This window comes from Onychomys torridus, chromosome 9 (assembly GCF_903995425.1).
Source record: "Onychomys torridus chromosome 9, mOncTor1.1, whole genome shotgun sequence".
NCBI classification, from domain to species: Eukaryota; Metazoa; Chordata; class Mammalia; order Rodentia; family Cricetidae; genus Onychomys; species Onychomys torridus.
In genome coordinates this window covers 4941431-4967850 of record NC_050451.1, presented here as the reverse complement: position 1 = coordinate 4967850, position 26420 = coordinate 4941431, and the positions used below count along the sequence as shown (strand labels likewise).

At 44.4% G+C, this 26420-nt stretch overlaps 1 protein-coding gene across 1 annotated transcript; it reads left to right on the top strand.

Moving 5' to 3' along the window:
* The first annotated feature begins 5 nt into the window (after positions 1-5).
* On the top strand, positions 6-16234 carry Phf7 (PHD finger protein 7). Its single transcript, XM_036198917.1, has 10 exons — positions 6-776; positions 2841-2893; positions 3662-3753; positions 12195-12296; positions 12672-12796; positions 13249-13408; positions 13960-14066; positions 14488-14604; positions 15240-15361; positions 15720-16234. Exons 1-10 carry the CDS (start codon positions 754-756, stop codon positions 15752-15754), a joined length of 936 nt encoding a protein of 311 aa, XP_036054810.1. The 5' UTR covers positions 6-753; the 3' UTR covers positions 15755-16234.
* The last annotated feature ends 10186 nt before the right edge of the window (positions 16235-26420 follow it).

Sequence of the window (26420 nt, the reverse complement as noted above, 5' to 3'; positions counted from 1 at the left end):
TCCAGCCCGGTGCCTGCCTTCCGCCCGCAGAACCGTGGAGGCGGGCTCGCGCGCGCTGAGGTGGGCATGCGCACGCAGGGAGTCTGGGTCGGGCGCGCGGCCGTTAGCGCGCGGCCGTTTTAACGACAGTTGGCAACGCTGAGGTCTCCGGGGCCCATAGAGTCCGCATGACCCAGCCCCCGTTAGCGCGCTCGCCTCCTTCGACGGCGCAGTCACCGCGCGGGGCGGCCGTCCGTGAAGAAGCTACCACGGCTTGTGTCAACGAATAAATCTCCCGGACAGCGGCGCCCTCGGCCACAGCTGGGTGGGCAGCCTGGGCTGGGAGCGGTGACTTCCGTGAGGAGCGAGAGGTGGAAGCAACCTCCAGCCTGGCCCCGCACCAGCTGCCCGGCGGGCATGACCCGAGCCTGGTCTGGCATGCGCGGAATGCTGCTTGAGCCCCTCTTCTGGCTGTTACCTTCGGGGGACGGTTGTGGCCACACCGACACGTATTTTCCAAATAAATCGTTTATTCTGGCAGCGGCGGAGCCGAACACGTTACTATATTTTTAATTTTCTCAGCAAGCATTTATTCAACACTTTTATACAGTGGAACAACTTGTAAACGTTTTGAGCAAGCATCCGCCTAGTTAGGAAGTCAAGGACTGAGCAACTTGCTTTTGCCACGTCCGTCCTCAACTGTTTTGAAGATTGTCCCATCTTGTAACTACCAGTGTGCACAGACTCCTACTCAAGTAACGTCGTGGTCCAGCGATGCAAAGGACTGAAGTCTCAAGGTTTATTTCTATTCTAACACGGTTGGGTTTCGCGCCAACAGCTACGAAGTGGTTAAAGTAGATCCCATAGGGAAATAGCAAGGTTAGAGCCACAACATCTCCCGTCTATCACGTTTAGTAAGAAAACAGATGTCAACTCTGTTAACTGCATCTTCTGTGTTGGGAAAACCTAGCCTGAAGTTTCCATGGCTTGTAGCAGCTAATATTTATGTAGAATAGTTAGACGTTAATGAAAATATTCATAATCTCCAGCCTTGATCTGAGGCTCTGGGTACTGAAGTGTATGTCTCTGGAGGAGCTCAGACTCTCTTTAAGAAATGTTGCCCAGGAGCTGGGGATTTAGCTCAGTGGTAGAGCGCTTAGGCAAGTGTAAGGCCCTGGGTTCAGGCCGACAAAAAAAAGAAGAAGGAGAAGAAGAAATGTTGCCCTTCTTCCCCTTACTAGACATAACCCTTTTTAGGGTGACTTCCCTACTTCCCTCATCCCAGTACACTTCTGGAGACTTTGTAATGGCCAGTGAAACCTGGGTAACTTTGTAATCTGCTTACATTGGTAGCAAGAGCGGCATTTTACTTAGTTTACATCTAGACAAGGATGGGACAGGCCAAGCCTCAATGGCCGTCTGAAGCTGGGAAAAAGGAGAAGAGCTAAGGGGGTGATCTGCACTGTTATTTCTCCCTCAACTAGATGGAGTTGTGGCTTTTCAGCTGCCAACTCTCTCAGATTCTTTTCGCTAGGAAAGAGCTACCTTGTCTAACTGGATAGAAAAGGCACCCACACTTGGGTACAGAAGGTCCATTTTTCTTGAGTGTTGTCCCATGCACTTAGCAAAGAACCGTTTAACTAGGTCAGTCAATGGTTCCAACATCTTACACTGCTGTGTGCTGACATTCTAACATGAGAGTTGATGTTAGCCTCTGGAACTTCAAATCTCACCTTGGATCACTGATTCTGACCTATGTCTCAGTCTCCTCAACTTGAAAATAAGGGTGTTAATTGTGTCTCAGTGTGTGGTAAGTGCCTAGAATGGTTCTTGGCACAATTTGGTTATTACTGGCCAGTGCTGGCATGACGAATAGATATCCCCTTTTAGAGTTTTGATCTTGTAGAACTTGATAACCAAATGTAAAATTAAATTGCTAATCTGCCTTGTTTATATTTATAGCTGGAAAAGCCTGTGTTGTCTTCATAATAGTACGAAAGAATTCTAGATAGGAAGGAAAGAAGGAAGCAAATGAAGACAATAAGAGAAAAGAAGGAACGTCCAAGATTGAGGTAGAGTAGGTGACCTGAAAGAGTTGGGGAAGATACAGTGGCCATTGACACATATTGCATTTTCTGCTCCCTTGGCTAGGGCTAGACAGTATGAAAGCCAACACCTGTGCGACATGTCCCCAGTGGCACAGTGACAAGTGTGGGACTTTATTAGATAAATCTCTATCACACCTGTACTGCTTGATGACTGCAAGGCCGGAGACAAATTATTTATGCCTCAATTTACTCAAAAATATGTGTTATAATAGCATTGCCTTTGTAGAATGTTCTGCAGAGTTGTTGACCTAATTCATGATAAAGGAGCAAGTGTAGTGCCTAGCGTTGGGAACCAGTCAACGTCAGTATCATTTCAGTGTACTCTGGGTAATTAGCAGAAGAAAATAAAAGAAGGGTTACTCTTTAATTCATTCAACACAGGCAGCATAGGCACTGAGATGGTCCTATCCTCAAATAATTTAGTATATTTTATACTTTAAAAATGAAATGTGGCCGGGTGGTGGTGGCACACGCCTTTAATCCCAGCACTTGGGAGGCAGAGGCAGGTGGATCTCTGTGAGTTCGAGGCCAGCCTGGTCTACCAAGTGAGTTCCAGGAAAGGCACAAAGCTACATAGAGAAACCCTGTCTCGAAAAACCAAAAATAAATAAATAAATAAATAAAAATAAAAATAAAAATGAAATATGAAAAGCCTTTAGAGAATTTGGTCTTTAATGAAATTATTGGTGGCATTTTAAGTGAAACTCAGAAGGCTTGTCAGTAGTGTCCTTACATTTTTTTTCTCTTATATAGAAAAACTGCCAGAACTAAGAAGGTAACCCAGAGGAAGCTATCTTCAGGTCCTGGTAAGAGAGATGAGGTGGTATTCAGTAGCTACTTCCAGCCGTTAGTGGAGAAGGCCGCGCCCGTGGGGCAGCCAACCTGCTGTTCTCATTGTCAGCCCCATTTGTCTCCCAGTTCTCTTAGATTAAGATCCTAAGGACTCTAGTGTCTGTAGTTTTAAAGTTTCATAGCTGACGTTCAAGAATTTAATTAAAGCCAGATGAGAACAAAACAGTATAAAGTGTTAGTCGCAGCCTACTCTGTCAATGTGACCAAAATTATATCAAGGCCTGATACCCAACAAGAGTTAACTTTTGTTCTTGCCAGAATTACCCTGTTCCCGATAAAGATGCTTCCTGACTACCATGTTTTAATTTGTTTCGTTTTTTACACTAAGGTGATGCAAAAGTGCCATGCATCAATAGAAACCACACTTCATATTTAGGGTTTTGATCTTTTCCCAAGATAACTAATGATAGCTAGCACAATATGCTCTTGCAATGCTGGGCATTGGCAGCAAGGCACAGCTCCCAGTAAGCCACATAAGCATAATAGGAAGCAGCCAACTATTTGCAGTATACTGTGCTTCTAAGCTATGGTGTTCCATAGGCTACATGTAGTAAGTGCACTTCCAGATTAGGAAGTTCATGTATGGAGAGTTTATCTAGCTAAAAGCCCTGTGTAAGTAAAGGAGCCTCTACTCTTTGCTGTTGTTAGATGGTTAGCTCCACTTTTCTATTCTTAGTGATCAGCTTCAGCCAAGCCTTTATTCTTAATGTTCACTCTTCCAGTTTGCTTGCTGTGCCTTCAAGAACCTGGTGACCCTGAAAAACTAGGAGACTTTCTTCAGAAAGACAGTCTTTGTGTGCACTATTTCTGTCTTGTGAGTATAAGGCCCTCGCTGCTCTATGTGTCTTACAGCTTTTGCTAAACAGGCACTTCTGCATCTAGCCTCAAATTTACAGCTGTTTGTTTTTCCTTACAGTTTTTAATCTTTTAAAGTCTATGTTTTAAATAACAAATGACATAATCCCGACAATATAAAAGCCCTCTTCCTTAAATCATATTCTTTCTTCCTCCTGCTTCAGATGTTCATTTAGATTGGCTTCCAGTTAATTTTCCCCAATATGTTTTTTAATGAATATAACCCGAATACTATAAAATGAACCAAGCTTCTTTTTTTTAAGCTGAGGATCGAACCCAGGGCCTTGCACTTGCTAGGCAAGCTCTCTACCACTGAATTAAATCCCCAACTCAAAATGAACCAATCTTAAGTGTACAGTCGAATGAGTTTTTTAAAGATTTATTTATTTTTATTTTATGTCTTTTACCTGTACTATGTCTGTGCAGTGGTTCAGAGGCCAGAAGAGAGCATCAGATCCCCTAGGAGTGGAGTTACAGGCAGTTATGAGCTACCATGTGGATAACTAGCACCCAAAGCCTGGTCTTGCACAAGAGCAGCCAGTGCTCTTAACTGCTGAGCCATATCTCCAGCCCTATATTTTTGATATATTTTTGTATATCCCCATGTAATCACCATCCACATGAAAATAACTTTTTAGTCACCTCAGAAAATTCACCTCATGCCGTCTTCTAGTCAGTACCACCAGAGTTAGTCACTAGAAGGATTATTTTTGCCTATTATTTTACTTGATATAAATTAAACTATACAGTTTATATTCTTTCTGTTAGGTCCCAACCCCAAAAGTGACAGTCTGGGCCCAGTTCAGGCTGGACACACTGTGACCAGGTAAACAGAAGGATTGTTACTTAAAATCAGCATTCCTCAGAAACCTTGTAAAGTGGGTTTCTGTTTGTCAAGAAAAGCCATTTCTTCCCTTATCTGCTTGCCCCCACAACCACCTACCAGCGGAAAGGGCACCTAGTTCCCTATTAACTGGAGCAAGCCTCCAACAGATCAAAGCCCCATGCTAGTTCGAAGGCTCTTCAACTAACTCACCTTCCTCTCTCCAAAACACAACTCCTATTACTGACTAGTCTCTGTCTGTCACACAAGAGATAGCCATGCGTCAGGTTGTCAGGTTCATGTTTCCAATAAACATTCCTTTGTATCCATCAAGTGGTCTTATTCGGTTGTTTCACTGCACCCTTGCTTACATCTAGTGCAGAAACAAGGGAAGAAACGTTGGGCCCCATCCTAAAGGGGCTCTGCCTCTTGTAAGCATATGTTGATTTGGCGCTCCTGGGTGCAAATCACTTGCTTCTTCTGACTCCTGCCACCTACCAAATTTGACTACAAACCTCTCCAGCATTTTTCTCTCCTCCACCTACTTTATTCACTTATCCTTCAGATAAGTGTCCTCTCCAAGCTGCCTGCTTGGGCTCTGGCTCACTGGAGCTCTATACACAAGTCAGGCAAGCCTCCCTACACCCTCCAGTGCTCCCCATCACTGTGGACAAGGGACACCTGTCCACTGACCCTGGGCATTTCTCTGACAAGTCTCGATCCCCTGGGGATGCCTTCAGTTTGAGATTGTTGGTCCTGTGGCACTTCCCTCCCTGTGTCTCCAATCCTATGCTATTGGAATCCTCCCTCTGGCGAGACTGCTAAGTCATGTCTTTTTCCTGAGCCTCTCCCTCTCCTCCTCCTATTGCCCTGTAAATCCTTCACTGCCACTCCTTAGAGGATGTCTCCCTTTCTTCTTGGTTGGTCTTTCTCCCTGTCTTTAGTCTTCCTGCCAGACCCTGAACTAACCATGGAGTCTTACTAGATTCGCCAGCCCCTCTCTCCTGACTCCTCTAAGCTTTTCCCTCCTCAGACTCAGGTTTCCTTAAGCCTGGTTTATAGCTGCTGCTGAAATGATTTTTTCCCAGCAATGCTTGGACATGTTAAAGTTACCTTTTCAACAGTTGGTGGAAATTTGATTTGTTTTGGGTTTGGTGGACTTTTGTGAATAAAGCTGCTAAGAACATTCATGTGCAAGTTTTTTGTAACATGTGTTCTTTCTCTTGGGCAGATGCCTAGTAGTGGGATTACTGATTACATGTAAGTATACATGTGTGAAGTTGCCAAGTCATCTTTCCAAAGTTGTTGTACCAGTTTACTCGGCCATTGGCAACTTATGGGAGTTGCAGCTGACTGTTTGGTTACCAAAACTTGTTATTGTCAGTCTTTTCCATCTCAGCCTTCCTGCTGGATGCTACTGGCATTTTACTGCGCTCTTAATATGTGCTTCTTTGAGGAATAAAGATGTTGAGCTTTCCATGTGCTTATTCACATCTTTTCTTTTGATCTGTTTGAATATTTTTGTCCAATTAAAAGAAACTGCATTATAAGCGAGGCACGGTGGTGGCACACACATTTAATCCCAGCACTTGGGTGGCAGAGGCAGGCGGATCTCTGTGAGTTTGAGGGCAGCCTGGTCTACAGTTCCAAGACTGCCAAATCTACACAGAAAAACCCTGTCTCAAAAGAAGGAAGAGGAAGAAGAAGAAAAGAAACTGGATTCTATTGTCTTACTGGATTGTAAGAATTATTTATATATTCTGGATACAAATTCTTTTCATATATGTATATATTGTTTCTAATAATATCTTTTGAAATTTTTTTAAAATTTTGGTGTATCGGTTTTCCTTTTATGGCTAGCACTTTTTTGTGTATCCTAAGTGGTACTTAAATACCACTGAAGTACCTACAGGCCTTTATCAAAATCAGGTGGCCATACATGTATTTGTGGATCTGGATAATTATTTATACCATTAGTCTCTATTCATATACTAGCACTTCACTGTCTTAATTCTTGTGGTCTTAGAGTGTCTTAGAACCAAATATGGTCAGTTAGGCAGTCTTTTGGATATCAATTCCTTTCTCTTTTGTTGTTTTTGTTTTTTCAAGACAGTGTTTCTCTGTGTAACCCTGACTGCCCTGGAACTCTCTATAGACCAGGCTAGCCTCAAACTCAGAGATCCACCTGCCTCTGTCTCTTGAGTACTGTAATTAAAGGCATGCTTCACCACCAGAGGCTCAATTCCTTTCTGTAGTTTGGGTTTGGTTTTTGTTTTGTTTTGTTTTGTTTTCTTTTTTCTTTTTTCACTCTTTGGGGGCCCACCACCTAGCTCCCAAATTAAATGCACAGAGACTTATTCTTACTTATGAATGCCTGGCCTTAACTTGGTTTGTTTCTAGCCAGCTTTTCTAACTTATCCTGTTTCTCTTTAACTACATTTTGCCTCTGGGCTTTTTTGTTTTGTTTTGTTTTGTTTTTCCGAGACAGGGTTTCTCTGTGTAGCTTTGTGCCTTTCCTGGAACTCACTTGGTAGCCCAGGCTGGCCTCGAACTCACAGAGACCCGCCTGGCACTGCCTCCCAAGTGCTGGGATTAAAGGCGTGCGCCACCAATGCCCAGCATCCTCTCCTCCTTTTCTTGCTTCTTGCTCTTCACTCCTGAGCCTAGATTTCTCCTCCTATTTATTCTCTCTGCCTACCAGCCCTGCCTGTTTCTCTCTTCTGCCTTGCTATTGGCCATTCAGCTCTTTATTAGATCAATCAGGTGTCTTAGACAGGCAAAGTAACACAGCTTCACAGAGTTAAACAAATGCAACATGAAAGAATGCAGTACATCTTTGCATCATTAAACAGATGTTCCACAGCATAAATGAATGTAACACATCTTAATCTAATTTCCACAACATCTTTCTTTTAACTTTTTTCCATAGTGTTCTATAGTCCTAGTGAAAGGTTGGTATTGTGAATCTTTTGTTAAAAGTTTTTCTAAATATTTTGTTGCTGAATTACAGAAATGCAATTATTTTGTATATTGATTTTTGTATTCTATAATTTTAAATTCACATACCAGTTCAACAAAATTTATTTGTTTATTTGGGATTCTCTGGTTGTGTATATAGTCAGTTTCATGTGTAACTGAAGACAGTTCTGCTTCTTTTCCAAATGTCCTTTTTTTTAAATAAGATCTTTATTGACAGATAATTCACACAGTATTCAATTTTCCTGTTTGCACAATTTGATAGACTTTAATCCAGCATCCTCATAGGCCCATGACACCATCACCACTTCCTGTTTTAGAACATTGCTGTCCTCAAATTCTTTCTTTCTTTTTTTTTGTTTTTTTGTTTGTTTGTTTGTTTTTTGAGACAGGGTTTCTCTGTAGCTTTGGAGCCTGTCCTGGACTAGCTCTGTAGACCAGGATGGCCTCGAACTCACAGAGATCCACCTCCTCTGCCTCCTGAGTGCTGAGATTACAGGTGGGCGTGCCACTGCTATTGAAGGAGGGAGGCAGTTTTAAATACAGGTTTACAGCACAATTGGAGAACCCCCGGGGGGCAGAAGTTCACTTCTGATGTTTGAATCTTGCATCTAAGCTGTTAACGCCCAATATGCAGGATACAAAGACAAGGAACTTCCCCTAAGCATTCAGGAGGGTGGAATCTCACAGGGAATTAGCATAGGGAGGATATCAAGGTCAAGGTCAGCAAGCAAGGCAACAGTTACCCAAAACGGGGGTGGGGAGTCCTACAGGTCTTCCCCTTTTACTAAAAAAATGAGCTTCTGTGTTGTCCTTTTTGTAAAGATAGGGTCTCATGTAGCCCAGGCTGGCCTTAAACTCATCCTGTACCTTGAGTATGACCTTGAACTTCCTTTCTTCTTGTGTGTTGGGGGAGGGAGTGTACATATGTACAGATTCATGTATGCATGCTTGTGTGTTCAGTTGTGTGCATACATGTGTGCATGTGGAGATGAGGTTGACATCAGCTGTCCTCTATTTCCATCTTTGTTCAGACAGGATCTTGGAGCTCACCAATCCGGCAAGAATACCTGACCATCCAGCTCCAGGGACTCTCCTGTTTCTGCTTCCTTAGTGCTAGCAGTACAAGCACACATCACCATCCCCCAGCATCAGGTCCTCGTGCTGGTGCAGCAAGGCTTTACTGACTAAGCCATCTCTCCAGGCCTGACTTTGAACTCCCAAGTGTTGAGATTGCAGGCATTTGCCACAAACTCAGTTTGTTTGTTTGAAAAATCACTTTATATGTATGAGTGTTTTGCCTACATGAGCATGCCTGGTGCCTGCCTGAGGAAGTCAGAAGAGTGGGTTGGAGCCCCTAGAACTGAAGTTATAAAAGGTTGTGAGCCACCAGACAGTGGAGGCACACGCCTTTAATCCCAGCACTCGAGAGGGAAGAGGCAGGTGGATCTCTGTGAGTTCGAGGCCAGCCTGGGCTACCAAAAGATGCAAAGCTACACAGAGAAACCCTGTCTCAAAAAACAAATAAAAGCAAAACAAAACAAACAAAGAAACAAACAAAAAAATGGCTGTGAGCCATGTAGATTCTTGGAACTGTGTCTTTGTCTTCTGCAAAGTGCTTTTAACTGCTGAACCATCTCTCTAGCTCCCCTGCCCAGTATTTTTGTTTTGTTTTTGATTTTTTGAGACAATGTTTCTCAGTGTAGCGTTGGAACCTGTCTTGGAACTCGCTCTGTAGAACTCACAGAGATCCCCCCTGCCTCTGCCTTCCCGAGTGCTGGAATTAAAGACATGTGCCACCATTGCCCAGTCCCCTGCACAGCTTCTAACGTTGTGCAAAAGATTGAACCCAGACCTCATACATGCTAGGCAAGTACTCTACCAGCTGAGCTGCATCTCCAGCCCCCAGTTTTTACCTTTTATTTCTCTTTGCCTTTTTAACTGGCTAGGGCCTTCAACCTAATGTTCAATAGAAGTAATATCAATAATTATTGATGCCTTTTTCACAGCATTAGGGGACAGCTTCTAGTTTTTCATCATTATAAATATATTAGCTTTAAACTTTCTCAGATAATGTTTTGTCAGATTGAAATTCTCTTATTCCCAGTTTGCTGAGGGTGTCACAAATGTGTGTTGAGTTTTGGAAATGTTTTTGGCATCTACTGATGTGATCTTGATTTTTCTCTTTTTATGGTTTGTTATACCAACTGGATTATCTAACATGAAACTAATCTTGCATTCTTGGTACAGGCTCTTCTTGGTCATGCTATATTCTTTGAATATGGGGCTTGGCTCAACTTACTAATCTTTTCCCTTTTTTATATCTATCATAAGAAAAATTGATTTGTGATTTTCCTTTCTTGTAAGTCCTGCTAGGTGTTAGGGCTTGGTTAATTCTGATGCATTAATAAGCATATACATTTTAATACAAAATTAAACATATACAATGTTTTGTAGGGTTTTCTTTCCATCTCATGTATTTTGGAGATCTCTTCATATACAACATATAAACCTAGTTTTTAAGTAGCTGACTGGTGTCTCATAGTATGGATGTTCCCAAAATATTAAACTCCTGTTAAAGAATATTTAGAACTGGGCATGATGGTGCACACTTATAATCTCAGCACTTGGGAGGCAGAAGCAGATGACTGCGAATTCAGAGTCAGCCTGGGTTATATAAGACTGTCTCAAAAAATAAGTAGATATCAAAAAATTTAAAAGGATGAGCTAGAGAGATGGCTCAGCATTTAAGAGCACTAGGTACTCTTACAGAGGACCTGGATTCAATTCCTAACACCCTCGTGGCAGCTCATAACTGTAACTCCTTTTCCAGAGGACCTGACAGACACATACAAGCAAAACACCAAAGTACATAAAATAAAAATAAATCATTAAAAAAAAAATCTTTGGCATGGTGGCACATATCTTTAGTCTCAGCACTTGGGAGGCAGAAGCAGGTGGATCTTCATGAGTTTGAGGTCTACAAAGCAATAGCCAGGACAGCCAGATAAACCCTGTTTCAAAAAAGTTTTAATAACATTTGAATTGTTTCTGTTCTATATTGATTTTTTTGTTGTTTGTAGAAATAGCACATGCTTGGTGGGGCGGTAATGGTGCACACCTTTAATCCCAGAACTTGGGAGGCAGAGGCAGGTGGATCTCAGTGAGTTCAAGACCAGCATGGGCTACAAATAGAGTTCCATGACAGCCAGGGAGGGCTGTTACACAGAGAAACTCTGTCTTGAAAAAAAAAGAAAGAAAAGAAAGAAACAGCACATGCTCATTGTAAAAAATAAAATAAAATAAAAAGACTAATATTTTAAAATATAACTAAAACAAAAATCACTCATAATAAAGCCTTGAGATAGTGATAAAATGTGTGAAATATTTTAAGCCTCACCTCTAGCTATAAGCCAAGTCATCTAACATAGGATCATCTCTCTAATGTTAAAGTAGGATTAAATGATAGACTTGGAAGACTGAGGCAGAAGTATCACAAGTTCAGGACCAGCCTGGACTACACAGACTGGCTCAAAAATAAAGATTGGGGCTAGAGATATGGCTCGGTGTGAGAGTATTCACTGCTCTTCCAAAGGGCTAGGGTTTGGTTCCTAGAATCCTCAAGGCATTTCACAAACATCTGGAACTCCAGTTCTAGGGACTCTGACCTCCTCTTCCAATCTCTTCATGGACTGCACACACACATACATGAAGACAAACACTCATACACATTAAAAATTCTTTTAAAAAATAAATATATAACCTAAGTTCCTATTACACATTTTATAATCACTGCAAGAAGCCCAATATCCTAATACTTTTGAAATAGATTTAAGATAAGCAGCATGTCCCAATGAATTTAATAGAACCATATAGCTTTTTTTTCTTATTACCCATAGAATCAATCATCTCTGAAAACTTTAAAGAAACATCTCTTTAAAGTATGCTTTTAAAAGTACAACTCCCAACCTTTTCTTATTAATGCAGAATGGCCATTAAAGTGAAGACTTTAAAATCCCATTTACCTTCATATAATACTCTGAGAAATATTCTAAAAAATCCTGTACTAAAGGGAAATACAGCAAAAGGGGTAAGAGCTCAGACTCCATAGGCCCGAGCATGAACGCCAGCTTTGTAGTTCCTTGCCATGTGGTTCCAGCCATGGCACTTGCCACATTTATACTTTAGTGGCCTCTGTGAAACAAAAGCCACAATAGCTTCTGTTTTTTTTATAAACATGAAGTGAATCCATCTGGAGAACATGAGCCCAGTGTTCACATAATGGCAGGAACAAATGAGGGGCAGACTAGTACTGCATAAAGGTACTGTTCTGCAGCTCAGTGGCCTCTAACAAGTTCTGTTTCTCCTTCTTGGGTTGTCCAAAGAGTTAATAATTAGAAAGTGCTGGAGTATCCAATACATGCCACTATATCAGACTTCATTAAATAGATTGTCATATATATATATATATATATATATATATATATATATATATATATATAAACATGTCCCACCAAGCTTCATTTCTTAGTCCTCGTCACTCTACTGTACTATTTCACTGACAAACTGATATTGACAGCCTGGTTCTGCTGCTCCCCTAGATCCTATCTAGCAAGTTGCCTCAGAAGGGCCAACCCAAGAAAGGTCTCCATGGATTTATGCCTGAAGACATCAAAAAGGAGGCAGCCCGGGCTTCTAAGAAGGTCAGAATTTCCTGAAATGGGGACCTTGGGATAGGCCTCTCCTCATACATGTTTCAGAATTCCTCTGTCTGTCTGTCTCTGGGAGACAAACCCAGGGCCAGGGTATGATAAGCAAGCACTCTACCACTGAGCCACACCCCTAGCCCAAGTCTGTCTTAGGTCCCATCTCTTCTGGAATGTTTCCTCAGTAATGAGAGGAAGCAGCACCCTGAGAAAAGAAAAAAATGCAGCACTTCTTGAAGTTCAGTTCTAGGGTGCCACCGAGGGAAAGGGAATAGCTGTTGCTTCCCAGAATTTCCAGGCATAGAAGAACCACAACCTCTGTTTGTCTTTCTCGGGTCACAAAACACTGTCTGGACTCTATCTCGTTTGCAGATCTGCTTTGTGTGCAAGCAAAAGGGAGCTGCTATCAAATGCCAGAATGAGCAGTGTGTCAAGAACTTCCATCTGCCCTGTGGCCAAGAAAGGGGTTGCCTTTCGCAGTTTTTTGGAGAGTACAAGTGAGTGTGGGAGGAGACAGTTGGGTTGCCCTTCTGTAACCTACTGTATAGACACCCCTGAAATCAGGACCCAGTTCTCACAAGACTGTGCGTTCTCCAACAAATCTGTCCCTCCACTTAATGATGGGAAACAGTGTCTTGACTTGGAAGGTTCACAGGAGTTTCTTCTTGCTTCCTGTCCCCTCCTTAAATTACAAACAGCTGGGGTTCTTAGACAGCTGTTCATAACTAAATAGGGCTTTCAATAATGGGAAGCTATGGAGTCAGTCTTCGAGCTTTGCTTAGTGTGTAAGCAGCCGTGAGAAGTCATGCCATGGTTCTTTGCCTGCTTTTCTGAGGGGTATAGCTATTCACTGGGCACCAAGCAAATAGCTGATTGCCCTTGCTAGAGCAGGCAGCTGGGAATCGGTATCAGTGACAAGCCAGAAACCAAGTCTGTTTACCCACCACAGATCATTTTGTGGAAAACATCGCCCAACACAGGACATCCAACAGGGGGGTCTGGAGGAGGAAAGCTGCATCTTGTGTTGCGAAGACTTATCCAGAATAAGTGTTGAGAATATCCGGAGCCCATGTTGTAATCAAGCTATCTACCACCGAAGGTGTATCCAGGTGGGCTTTCTCTGCTCTGAGGAGGGGGGCCTTCCATGAGTGCTCTGGCTCTGTGCTTGGAGCCAAGGCAACCTGGGAATGCGCAGGCACGCCTAAGCTTTAGAACTACGCACTGCAGGCCTGTAAACAGTAACTGTTTCTGGGTCAGTGAGGGAATAGTCAACCTAGTCTCTGGTTATCCTTGGCCTAAAGCCTCATTCATAGTAAGATTTAGACTAGGCAAAATCATCAGGATTGCCAAAAACAAATGGGTATTTCCAAGAATGAGTCAGAGCTCAAAATCCGCCTCACTACCAAGATGAAAGAAAAGGGAATGTATCTCACTATCTCACAAGTGCCTGACCCCTGCTGAGTCAGCACTGCCAAGCCCCACAGCCGCAGCCGACAGCTGAGGCACTCCTGGGAGCTCTTCAAAAGCATTCTGGGCACAGGCCTGACACCTGGTGGCAGCCCTCATCTGAGTAGCCCAAACTGCCTTTCCTGAACTCCCCTGCGGTGAGGGTGGGAGTAGGCAGGTGGCCTGTTTTCACAAATGCCTTCATCTCTTACAGAAATATGCCCACACATCGGCCAAGCACTTCTTCAAGTGCCCCCAGTGTAACAACCGAGAAGAGTTTCCCCAGGAGATGCTGAGAATGGGGATTCACATTCCAGACAGGTAGTGCGAAGTCTGCGTGGCAGGAGCTGAGCCAGGGAGTGGGTTGTTTGGATTTCTAGACAGGAGGTGAATGTGAGGATAGTTCAGAGACTGGCAGCAACTGAGGCACTGATGTACCGTGAGGCAAGAAGAGTGCTTGTCAATCATCCAAGAAAAGGGAGGGGAAGTGGGCAGAAGGCCTTTTCCTGAGAAGGTGCTTTAAAACCTAACAAATGTCTGGTGATGGGGAGTTTGTTCTCCAGGGTGGAACTGAGGAAGCCCCGTGTTCCACCCCAGTGCATTAATCCTCTTCTGGCAGCCAGACTGCTTGCTCAGTCTTGTTGGCAGTGCTCAGGCAGCCTTTGAACTCCTGCTGTGTGTAGCTTGGATTCTTCCAGCAGATTGTGTATCTCCTAACAACTAGCTCCTTTTCTCCCTGTAGAGATGCTGCCTGGGAACTGGAGCCAGGGGCTTTCTCAGAGCTGTATCAGCGCTATCAACACTGTGATGCCCCCATCTGTCTGTATGAACAAGGCAGGGACAGCTTCGAGGATGAAGGGTAGGAAGAAACTCCTGGGCAGCGCCATCTTAGAAAGCAGGAAGTCTGCTCTTGTCTACAACCTTCTGGATGAACCCAGTTGCCAGGTCCCACTTTTGACCAGCCCCTGACTTACTCATGCACAAATGGGCAGGCAGGTCTCCTCTGCAGCGTCTACTGTTTGTGCACATTGAAGAGACATTCAGGGTCAGTTCCTTTCCAGATTCATCCTGCTGGGTGGTGTACCCACCTGTCGCCTCTTAGAATCAACTCTGCATCCTAGAGCCACAGGGTGTAGTAAATGTGTATAGTAAAATTAAATTAAATTAAATTAAAATGCCCTTGGGGTTGGAGAGATAGCTTAGTGGTTAAGAGCATCAACTGCCCTTCCAAAAGACCCATGCCCTATTCTTAACATCCACATAGCAGCTCCCAACTGTCTACAACTCCAGTCCCAGGGAATGTGACACCTTCTTTGGCTTCCATAGATATTGTATGCACATGGTACATACACATGCATGCAGGCAAAACACCAATACACATAAAAAAAATTCCCAGGAAGTTCTCCTCACGGCTGAGGCTGGATGGTAGGTAATATTCAAAAGTGACAGTTGGTGTCCTGATTGGCCCTACATCTCTGTATGGCTCTTCCATAGGCGGTGGCGCCTCGTTCTATGTGCTACATGTGGATCCCATGGAACCCACCGAGACTGCTCCTCTCTTAGACCCAACAGCAAGAAATGGGAGTGTAATGAGTGTTCACTTGCTTCAACCATGGGTAAGCCTTGAAGGATGGTCTGGTATAAGAACTGAGATGGGAGCTAGGTGGTGGTAGCAGTGCATGCCTTTAATCCCAGCACTCGGGAGGCCTAGGTAGATCTCTGAGTTCAAGGCCAGCCTGGTCTACAGAGTGAGTTCCAGGACAGCCAGGGCTACACTGAGAAACCCTGTCTCGAGAAACCAAAGAACTGGGATGGGGATTTGTCATGCCTAGGAATGGGGAAAGCATGTCACAGAAGGGAGCTTTGACCGGGAACTATAGCTTTGAAAGCTGCTGATGAGGGTTTCAAGACCTGTCCACAGGAGAAACCGAGGGCTGAATTTACCTTCCCTTCTCTACCTTTCTTTCACCACAGATTACATATCTGAAGACTTGGGTGACATCCCCTGATGTAGCAGTACCTTCCATTCCCAGGAGCATCACTTCAGGGCCACCAACCTGGAAGAGAGTCCAGGCTCTTCCTGGACTGAGTGGCTATGCCCTTCCCCATTAGAAAAGCCTGAGTCCTCTGGCGGCAGAAGGCGGCGCTCCTGGAGATCCAAAGGAGTCAGGATCTCTACGGGCTGCAAAAAGCCCAAGTAACAGCTTCAGAAGAGCTGCCGCCAGGGACAGTGGTTTGGAGAGGTAGCATTTTGAAAGCTTGAGACAAAAGGGGCCAGCAGTGAGGTTAGTGGCCAGGTGAAGAGGTCTGGGGAGCCTGAGAGTAGAACTGACTCCATATGCCAACAACTGAGTGTAAGGGCACCTCTGCTCTTTCTCTTCACTTCTTTTCCTTTCTCACCAAGATTCTTCCACTCTAGATGGTTCTCATGTGCCTCTTCCTGCTTTAGCCATTTGTTATCTACAAATAAAGTTGTCTCTCCAGTGGTGGCTCCTTCGGAATGTTCTCTGGAATCTATCTAGTACACTAAGGAATCTGGAGGGTGGAGTGAAGGAATAAGAACTCAGCCCTCTGATCCCCAAGACGAGTCACTAAACTATTGAACATAGAGCATAGATGTGTTCTTTGGGAAGGAATCAGCTTGCAGGGTCACTGGGGTTCCAGGGGCATAGAGTGTCACCCTTATGCAAATGAGTCCCTAAATTCTGGGCAATTAGCCAGCTTAGCAGTCCACTTTGGTCTAAGAACAGGCCCTTGCAGCAAGGCCGAGGTCCCTGGACTCCACATAATAGGATTGCCATACTTATGTGGGCAGGCTTCCACTCCAGCCAGTGTGGTCTTAGCTCTCTAGCTAGAATGAGCCACCCTTTCCCCACTGCCTGGTGGCTGGAGCATTTCTGATTAGTGTAACTTGAACTTGCATAGCACAACATCCACATTAGGCAAGGCAGCTAGGATGGGAATCTGGCAGAGGGCCTGGGGAGAAACTGAATAGAACCTATCTTACATTTATATGTTTTTAATGATTTCATGGTGCTTGGATTAGTGGGAGAAACTCAGAGCATTGCCACATACTGAATTCCCTAGGTTTCAGTGAGTCATTGTCACTAAAAGTGGAGGACAGAGTTTTCATTTCAAATATTCCTAAATCCTGCAGACTTAGATCCAAGATGCATATGGTGATTGCCTCCAGATTTGACTAGATTCACTTGAAAGCATCAGCATTGTTTTGTTACAATTAAAATATACAGGAAAGTAATATATTCTTTTTAAAATGTTAAGGTATGTATTTTTAAATCTGTAATGCATTCATTTAAAAATCTGCAGTGCCTAGGAGTGGTAGGACACATGCTTACCATGTGTAAAGTCCTGGCACTGCTCACCCTCCACCACTTCCATACTCATGAAAGTCATTAGACCGTTAAGTCCTAAAAGGACAATAATGAAAACCACTCTTAGCTCACCCTTCTCTATTTCTAGTCTTACTTCCTAAAGGCAGCTACTGCCATTGTTAAGCAGTTTCTTGATTTAGTAATATTAGACACCATTGACTTCTTATGTTAGAACAGGTTTAGCACCTTAGGAAATTACCATTTTCAGTCTCTCGTGATAATTTATATATCATGATTATAATAATGTGATTTACTACTGATCCAGACAATACATTATGTTTTAACTTTCCTTTCCCTAAATTAGTCACTGTAGTTGGAGAGCTTCTAGGGCTTGGCGGGGGCTGGAAAGAAACTCTCCAACTACAAGTCACTGCCCTTTTCTGCTTTCTTTTGGGTTTGGGGTAGGGGTGGAGAGGCATTGTTTTCTTTTGAGACAGTATCTTGATAAGTAGTAGCCCTGGTTGGCCCAGCACTTGCTATGTAGGTATAACTGGGTAGCCTTGAACCCACAGAGATCTGCATGTCTCTGCCCCTCGAGTGCTGGCATTAAAGGCCTGTACCATCACTGCCTCTTTTATTTGCTGTGTACCTATTGTAAGGACTATGTTCTTAATTACATCATCAGCCTGCGATGGTGTCCCAGCCTAAAGAGCAGGCGGGCCCTCTGTGCCTTCCTTTTCTCTTTCCACTCTCTTCCCTCCGTGAGGTCTCTCTGTTTCTCTGGTCCTCTCTCTCTCTCTCTCTCTCTCTCTCTCTCTCTCTCTCTCTCCCTCCCTCCCTCCCTCCCTCCCTCCCTTTCTCCCTCCCTCCCTCCCTCCCTCCCTCCCTCAATAAAGCTCTAAAAGGTAACCATGGCTTGTGACTTTCCTCCAGCATTCTTCTCCGTTGGCATGGCCACTGCAGGCCGCGGCCAGCTACGGGCAACACCACTTTAACCAACAACTATTGCTAACTCTAGATAGTGTACCTCTTTTCTGGGAGGCCCGCCTTCTACAGCCTATCCTAAGCTGGCTGGCTGCTCCTGGGTCTTCTGAACAACTACTCTCCTAGGGCTTCCTGGAACTGGGCCCCTTTTCTTCATTTTCTACTTCATAGGTTTGATGGGCAAGACATGTCTTGTTCTGCAGCCCAGGCTGGCCTGGAACTCACTGCAACGTAGGCTGGCCTTAGCCTCTCAAGTACTAAAATGACAGCTTTGAGCCACAATTGCTTTAGTTGACTTTTTTTTTTCCAGACAAGGTTTCACTGTGTAGCCCTGGCTGTGTGTTGTGGGCCACAGGAATATATCATAAGAACTCAGCTGGTGCTGGGCGTGGTGGCACACGCCTTCAATCCCAGCATTTGGGAGGCAGAGGCAGGTGTATCTCTGTGAGTTCGAGGCCAGCCTGGGCTACAGAGTAAGTTCCAGGATAAATGCCAAAGCTACACAGAGAAACCCTGTCTTAAAAAAAAAAAAAAAAAAAAAAAAAGAACTCAGCTGGTTATGGCAAAGTCACTACCTGGAGGGATCAGAGAATTCCCCCAGAGGAAGCCAAATTCCAAGGAGCTCTTGGTGTTATTTGGCTTGTTATATATCAGCTGTATTCTGTTATGAAAATCATGTGTGCCTTCATAGTTTTCCCAATTGACTTTTCCCCAAGAAGGGCTAACAGTGTGGACTGATCACTCTCTGGACATACACATTCCAGGTATTTGGAGAACAGACTCAGAAAAGGCTTTCTCTGGAATCAGATATCTCCCTTAGCCACTTTCAAGGACTAACAGTGATAGCAGCCCACGTAAAAGTCTCCTGATTTAAGGTAAATCCCACAAGGAGACACCGCCTTGGTCAGGTGGACCTTAAGTAATAGCTTTACACAAGTTAGCTTGGACCCTCCTTTCTTAACTCCCTCCTTTCCCAAACCTTACCTCTAGTTCCAGATCTCCCTTTAACTATCACCAGAGGCATCTAGCTGTACACTAGGGACTGAACACACCTTCCCCCACCCTGCAGATAAACGGCAGTTAGCTTGGACAGATAGGAGCCACAGGAAAAAAAAGAAGGCAGTTTTGTTTTCTCCCATTGACCTAGAAACTTATAGATTCTTAACATTTTCTACTAATCACATTTAAGACCGTAGTTGAGCACATAAGATCCCTCTTCTTAGATATTACCTGAATTTAGCCTTTAGTTAATTCATTCCCCATTGGTCACTTCCCTTTGGGGTTGCAAATGGTAATTAATGGTTATTGCCTCTCTATGTGATTATCACCCCTCCGTTTGACCCTGGAAACCTGGCTTTGCACTGCCAAGGGATTACTGCTTGTAAGTGTATATATACCAGGACTTCCAGGGCACTGGGGAACGGAGAAGAGAAAAGAGAATGGAAGAACTAGATGGGTAAGAACTTGGGAGGAACAAACTGAGATGGGGAAGAACTAGATTGAAGGGCTAGAAGAGAGTACTAGAGGAATGAGATGGAAGATGAGGAAGAGTCAGATGGGGAAGTACTAGCTGGGTAAGAACAAGGTGAAAAGGACCTAGAAGAGGCAGAATTAAGACAGAGAATTAAGATGGAACTTAGAGGGAGCGATAGATGAATACAGAGAGAAATCAGGCAGGAAAGGAGCTAGGCACAGGAACAGAACTGAAGCTGTGTACATAGGATGTTATGCCAGAGGAATTAAAGCAAGTGGACCATGGAGCTCAGTGTGCTGAGATTCTATTTCCTGAAAATAGTCCTCACCATTAGTAGTTCTCTATCCTGAGCCCCTGGGATGTATATTATTAAGGCTGATCCCTCTAATATTATACAAGAGTTGTGCTGGAACTCACTCTGTAAACAAGGCTGTCCTGGAACTCAGATCTATCTGCCTGCCTCTGCCTCCCAAGTGCGATTAAAGGTGTGTGCTGTCTGCCTGGCTGTGCTTTACTTTCTTAACCTGGAGTTACTGTGTCATGGTCTTAGAGATTGGTGTTAGTACCTTTCTGATTATAGGACTCAATCTGTATAATACTAAATTGCAAGAAACCATCATCTTGACTGAAAAGAATAGCTCCCCAGCAGTGATCTTGAAACTCTAGCTTTGATGAAAAGGCAGAGTTTATGGTAGAAGTGTGGTGTGGGAGGGTTTTGCACCCAGGCATTCAGCCGTCCTACTTCTGTGTGCATCTGGCCTTATGGGTGCATGTGCATGCGCACACACACATCTATCAAACATATCTTCCTCTACATTTATACTCTCTACTGATATTAATACCTAATCCCATTCTTATAGGCCAGAAAAATCAATTTTATACTACACTTCCTCTGGTTCAAGCCAATCATTTTCTATTAGATATCCAGATTCTCTTTAACAAACTTTTTAAGGATTTATTTTATACATATGAATGTTTTGCCTGAATGTATGAATGTGCACCATCTGTGTGCGTGGTACCGTGGAAGTCAGAAGTGAGTAGGACCCCTAGAACTAGAGTTACAGATGGTTGTGAGCCTCCATGTGGGTGCTTGGTCCTCTAGAAGCCCAACAAATGTTCTTAACCCCTGAGCCATCTCTCTAGCCCCTTAAACAAAATTTTCATTTTAGTGCACGCCTTTAATCCCAGCACTCGGGAGGCAGAGCCAGGCGGATCTCTGAGTTCAGGGCCAGCCTGGTCTCCAAAGCGAGTTCCAGGAAAGGCACAAAGCTACACAGAGAAACCCTGTCTCAAAAAACAAAACAAACAAACAACAACAAAAAAAAACTACACAGAGAAACCCTGTCTCGAAAAAAATTCATTTTAAAACAGTTTACAGGGGGAAATGTGAAGATAATGTAGAGAATTCTTACATATCCAAACCCAGAACTAATTACTGATGTCTTAGATTCATATGGTGAATTTCTCACAACAGATAAACCAATATTGTTACATAATAATCCACTAGAGACCACACATTATTCAGCTTTTCTTGGTTTTCCCCTATATTTTTCTTTTGGTTTGTTTCAGATTTCTACCCAGGACTACATAGCACCAACTCATCTTTTTGTTTTGTTTCTTTGCTTTTTGAGACAAGGTCTCACAATGCTGCCCTAGCTGGCCTGGAACTCATCAAGATCTGCCTGCCTCTGCCTCCTGAGTTCTGGAATTAAAGACACCATGCTCAGCCACACTGAGTCATTTTCAAGTTCCTCTTGGAGGTGACAGATTTTTCTGTGACAGTTTTGTAGAATACTATCAGGTATTTTGTATCATGTCCCTAAATGGGATTTATCTAATGTCTTTATCATGAGTAGACTGGGGTTATGGGTTTCTTAGGGCACAGAGGTAAAGAGCATTTTGGCATATGAAGTACCCTGCTGGCAGCATGGTGGAAGGCAGCTGTGCCCCTTTGCATGCAGCCTGCAAGGTGTGGGGGACTTATGTGCCCTCCTCTTTGAGAACATAAAAAAAATGTGGAATTCTTCTGGAGAGATTTACCTATTTTCTCCCACTTATTTATTTTCTCAAGCACTTTTACTTTTTATATTTTAATGTATATTTTTCATTTTATCGTTAATATCAATATGGGATTGGAAATGTGCATATTATACTTTGGGTTTCGACTCAATATGATTTTTTTTTTGTCTAGATTGTTCCAGCTTTGGCCATTGGGCATTTTTGTGTCCTTTTCAAACATCCCTATCATTGCATTTTGTTTTGTTTTTCAATACATCTTTAATTTCTGGAATTTAATGTGTCCCAACATTATATTGTATTTTTAAATGCTTTTTTTTTTCATAGCAGATGTGTCTATTGGAACAAATTACTAATGTTCAATTAATGACTATTTCATAACTGAGGACCTGAACAAATGCTTCCTTTGTGAAAGACAGAATGAATGGTCACTGAAGTTCTCCAAGGAGCATGCTCCCCCTAAGCTGCTTCTCTTTGCTGGAGCCCTAGGTGAAGGTCAGAAACCTGGGGTTTATTCTGCTTTCCTCCCTGATCCACTGCTTTCTTGTCAGTTCATCTGTTCTCACACCCCCCTCCTCCTGCTGCTGCCAGTGTTCAGCTCAGACGCACCCTTTTTCCTTCCGTTACCATAGAACACGTCACAGCTTTTTGCTTAGGGTTGGTGTCCATGGCCTTTTCTCATACAGGGCTATGCACAGCTGCATTTCCCACAGCACCCCACCCATGGGCATGCTGCCCTGTTCTTTTCTGAACCGTGGGGCCTCAGGTCCCTAGAGTGGAAGGCCCTAACTTTCATCCTTAGCCTGTTGAACTGAACGCAGTGGCTACCTCTTTGTCGCTGGGTTCTCACTTCTGGTCTCTGCTTGTGCCCTTGTAGCCCATGTCCTCTGTCAGTCCTACAATTGTAGGTCCGTCTCTACTGCTGGATTGGAAGCCCCTTGCAGTCAGAGACCTGTTTCTTTACTGTTTTTCTTGTTTGTGGTGCCTAGCCCAGCCACCTTCCGAGGCAGTTTGCCATCTATCCACACTGGGTTCTCGATCATATTGTTCTAGTATTGAACACCAGAGGGCAGTGTTAGCACGTTGAGAAATGAGATTATGAAAACCTTGCTTCTGTTTGGGGAATTAGCATTAATGTGCTCACTTGTTCTAAACACGTTAGTTCAAGTTTATTCATAAAGTGTATTTATGTTTAGGGTTTGAGATGAATATTAAAGCTAACAATGATACTACCACTCAGGTCACATCCTTAAACAAGGCTACCTTTATAGTTCCTCTAGACTCAAAGTGGCCTTCCTAACCCTGGCTTGCCTTCCCCCACCACCAACTGATGACTTCCAGTCCTAAGGGATATTTTAAATGGTTCTATTGCTCTTCTGAATTGCCTTCCCACCACATATACATACACATATGTGCACACATGCAGACACCCACACACAGCCACCAGGCTGTGGTTGGTGGTCCAAAGGCATGGACAGGACAGAGATGCTGTGCGTCTCCACAGTGTCACCCTCACCCCGCCCCGTGTTCCAGGCGGACAGGAGGTGAATTACAACATCATGGAGGCCCTAGATGAAAGAAGACTCCTTTGTGACTAAGCAAGGAAACCCCACTTGAAAGGATCACACATCATGAGGCCCAGATGGAGGAGTGAAGCCTGACAGGCCCTCCCCCTTGACCCTGACTTCTCAAGCCTAGCCTGCACGCATGCCTGATAAACAGGAAGGCATCCGCACCATGAGTGGCCATCGTCTAAGTGCATCTGAAACCTGTCTGGGCCATCAAAGCCATCCCTAGCCATCAGGATCAGACAGAAGAGACATCATCCTCAAGGAAACAACCCCATTGTGCTCCACTCCTTGGAAGTGGTCAGTTTGTAAACAGGCTCTTACATTTAGACAGATCCTGCCCTGGCTTTGTGTGGGAGTGTTGTTTTTTCTTCCCTGAACAATGTCCTTTCCATTTGAGCCAGCCGTTCACACTATTGTCCTAGACCCTTGGACTACAGGAAACAGCACCAGATTCTTATCAGCTGAGGCAGTGGAGGTGCTCTGCACAATGAGATCATGCCCACAAAGCAAGCTGCTGTTCTGACAAATCATTCTTCTATATCTGTATCTGTGAGAACAGAACTGCCCTGACCTCCCAACAGGCCAATCTGGACTTCAAGTGTCCCCAGTACAGACCCTTTTATTTGAAGGTAGACACCTGGATTCTGTTCCAGGACTTTTTTTTTTTTTTTTTTAATTCATCTTGGAATCCTAATCAGGTCACAGCTTTCTGATGGCCCTGATTGTCCTCTCTGTCCAGTGGTATATACATGGGAAACAGATACATACCATTGTTCCATTAGAGACTTTGAGCCTGCTCCTCCCTGCATCCCCCATCAGCAGAGCTACCAGCTGGCTGGAGGCCTCTGGGAAGAAAGCATCCCTTACAAGCCTCCCTGGAGACTTTGTAGCAGTTCTTATCCCCGACATAGAAGGAGTGAGGAACTAGAAATTTCCTTAATGCAGCTCCATTGAAGAAAGTGAAAGGCTTCATTATATATAAGGTGGCCTCGGAGGGAAAGGGGCCAAGGTGAATATCCCGGGCAGGGGGAGTGGGCACCAGGCCTGTGCTGCCTTCCTCATCTCCAATATTCCAGAGAGGAAGGTAAGTCCAGAAAAGAAGCTGGGTGGGACCCCAACAATCCCCAAGCTTCTTATCAGATATTGAGTCCAAGTCTGGCCCTGCCTACTCCTTTCTCTCCAAGTTTGTAGTCTTAGAAAAACATGGAAATTGGTTTCTGTTATGTTCAAGCTTCTCCTCATGGAGTGCCCCACCCCCTGAGGTCCAGGATACAAATGAGACAAGGCTGGGTCATCATTTCGATGAAAATTGGACTATTTCTGAATACCTCTCTCCTACTTTTAAGAAAATGGTGCTTGGGCGATGGAGGTGATCTCTGTGAGTTTGAGACCAGCCTGGTCTATAGAGCAAGTTCCAGGACAGCCAGAGCTACAGTTTCAAAAAACCAAACCAAACAAAAAAGGTGCTACACAGAGAAGCCCATTTCCTGGGCTGACAGAGGTGTGTGAGTTGGTCTTCCAGGGAGCCAGGCTGCTGTCAGCCTCCAGTGAGGATTGTCTTAGAGGAGACGTCTCCTGGTAGCTGCTATATGTCCATTCCTCAAGAGTCTTGGGGCGTCTGAGACCTGAACCAAGCTTAACTAAATGAAAGAGATGCACAGAAGCCATTTGAGACAGCAAAAGAGGCTGTTCCTCTTGTTCTGATAAGTTCCCCACCTTTCTGGAGGGATTGCTCTGCTCAATTTCAGGCCAGCCACAGGCTTGAGGTGAGACTCAGCCACCCTTTCTCCCATACACACTAGACACTGGAAAAGCCGGAAGAGACTGAGGAGACAGGCTGAGGATAGGAGAATGGGAGCCAGGGCAAGAAGGACCCCAGACCCACAGTTCCTATGCTAGTGGGTTTACAGCTCTACCAGGGTGGAAGGGCCTATTTTGGTGAAGGAAGCAGAGACTGACTGACATCTGGGAGTCAGGGCCTCCAGTGTTTACCGACTTGGGAGGCAACGATTAACAAATTAATCTCATGTGTAAAGGGAAGGAATTAATCTAATCAGCACTTTTTAAAAATGTGCTCTTCAGAACATAGAAACAAGATGTTAGCAGCCCTGCAAAAATGCAAACGAGACAAAAGGCCATGTCACAGTAGGGAGGAGATGGGTGAGAGACCATCACAGGAGTCCACAGGGCAGTAGCCTCCAGGCCCGGGGCAGCCACGAACACAGAAATCCTGGAATCTGACAGGCCATGGAGATCAGGAGGTCAGGGAGCATTTCCTGGGATTAGCAGTTCACAGGACACCATCTTGGCAACACTTGACTAGTCTCTTTGTCTACGCCTCTTTTCGGCTTTAAACCTGTCTGGGAAATCATGAACAAGGGGTCCCAACAGCAGCAGAAGTATGAGACTCCGACAAAGATGGAGAGAAGGTGAAATTACTGAGGCCGGAAATTGGGCTTGAGCTGAGAAGGGGGGCAGGGGGAAGAAGGGAGAAGACTTTGGGAACATGGGTGGCAGCGGCAGCGGCCGCTGGGAGCAGGAGCTGCACAGTGTGGCCAAGGGGAGAAGCGGCTATGGCCACATTTGTACTCTGGGCTGGGCCAGTGCCAGGTCAGCGCAATGTTGACGTTTCTTAGTCAGTGGTGATGATGGCTTGAGGTGGGGCAACGGAGCATCAGGTTCAATGAAGCCTAGTGTTTGTAGAGGGGGCCCAGGTTAAAAAGTGGCCCTGGCCCCAGGGCCAACCTACAAGATGAGACCAAAGCCTGACGTGTTTTGCTAATCTCCAAGGGAGATGCCACGGCCAGCTTCCTGGGGAGGTAGGCCTCCATGTCCCTCTGTCTTTGAAATGTTCCTTGTAGTTTTTCCCATCTCCCCGAGCATCACTGTAGTCCATACTTTGGGAAGGATGTCACATGTCTGTGGGGCAGTGGGGATGGTGTGTGCAGTCAGAAAGCCTTCTGAGCATGCCCAGTAGCTTACTCTCAAGACTTCCCTGCCTTCCCAGAAACTGTAGTCTAGCCTGGTCTGGGCATGATTTTAGTGGCCTTAATGTATGTACATTAGTGCTTGGAATGAAGGCAGCACAGGCTAGAGGCACAGTTACAAACATCAAGGGTTTTTGTGAGAAAAAGGAGGGGAGACGCCTACGTGCCTGCCTGCCTGCCCTTGCCAGCTTCTCCTGCCCCCTCAAAAATCCTTCTGAAGTTCCAAAAAGGTCAGTTTTCTAAGGCCGCAGGACGGGATTTTCCTTGCATATTGAGCAATCTTTGCTTTATAGGCAAAGTCGTCTGACTCC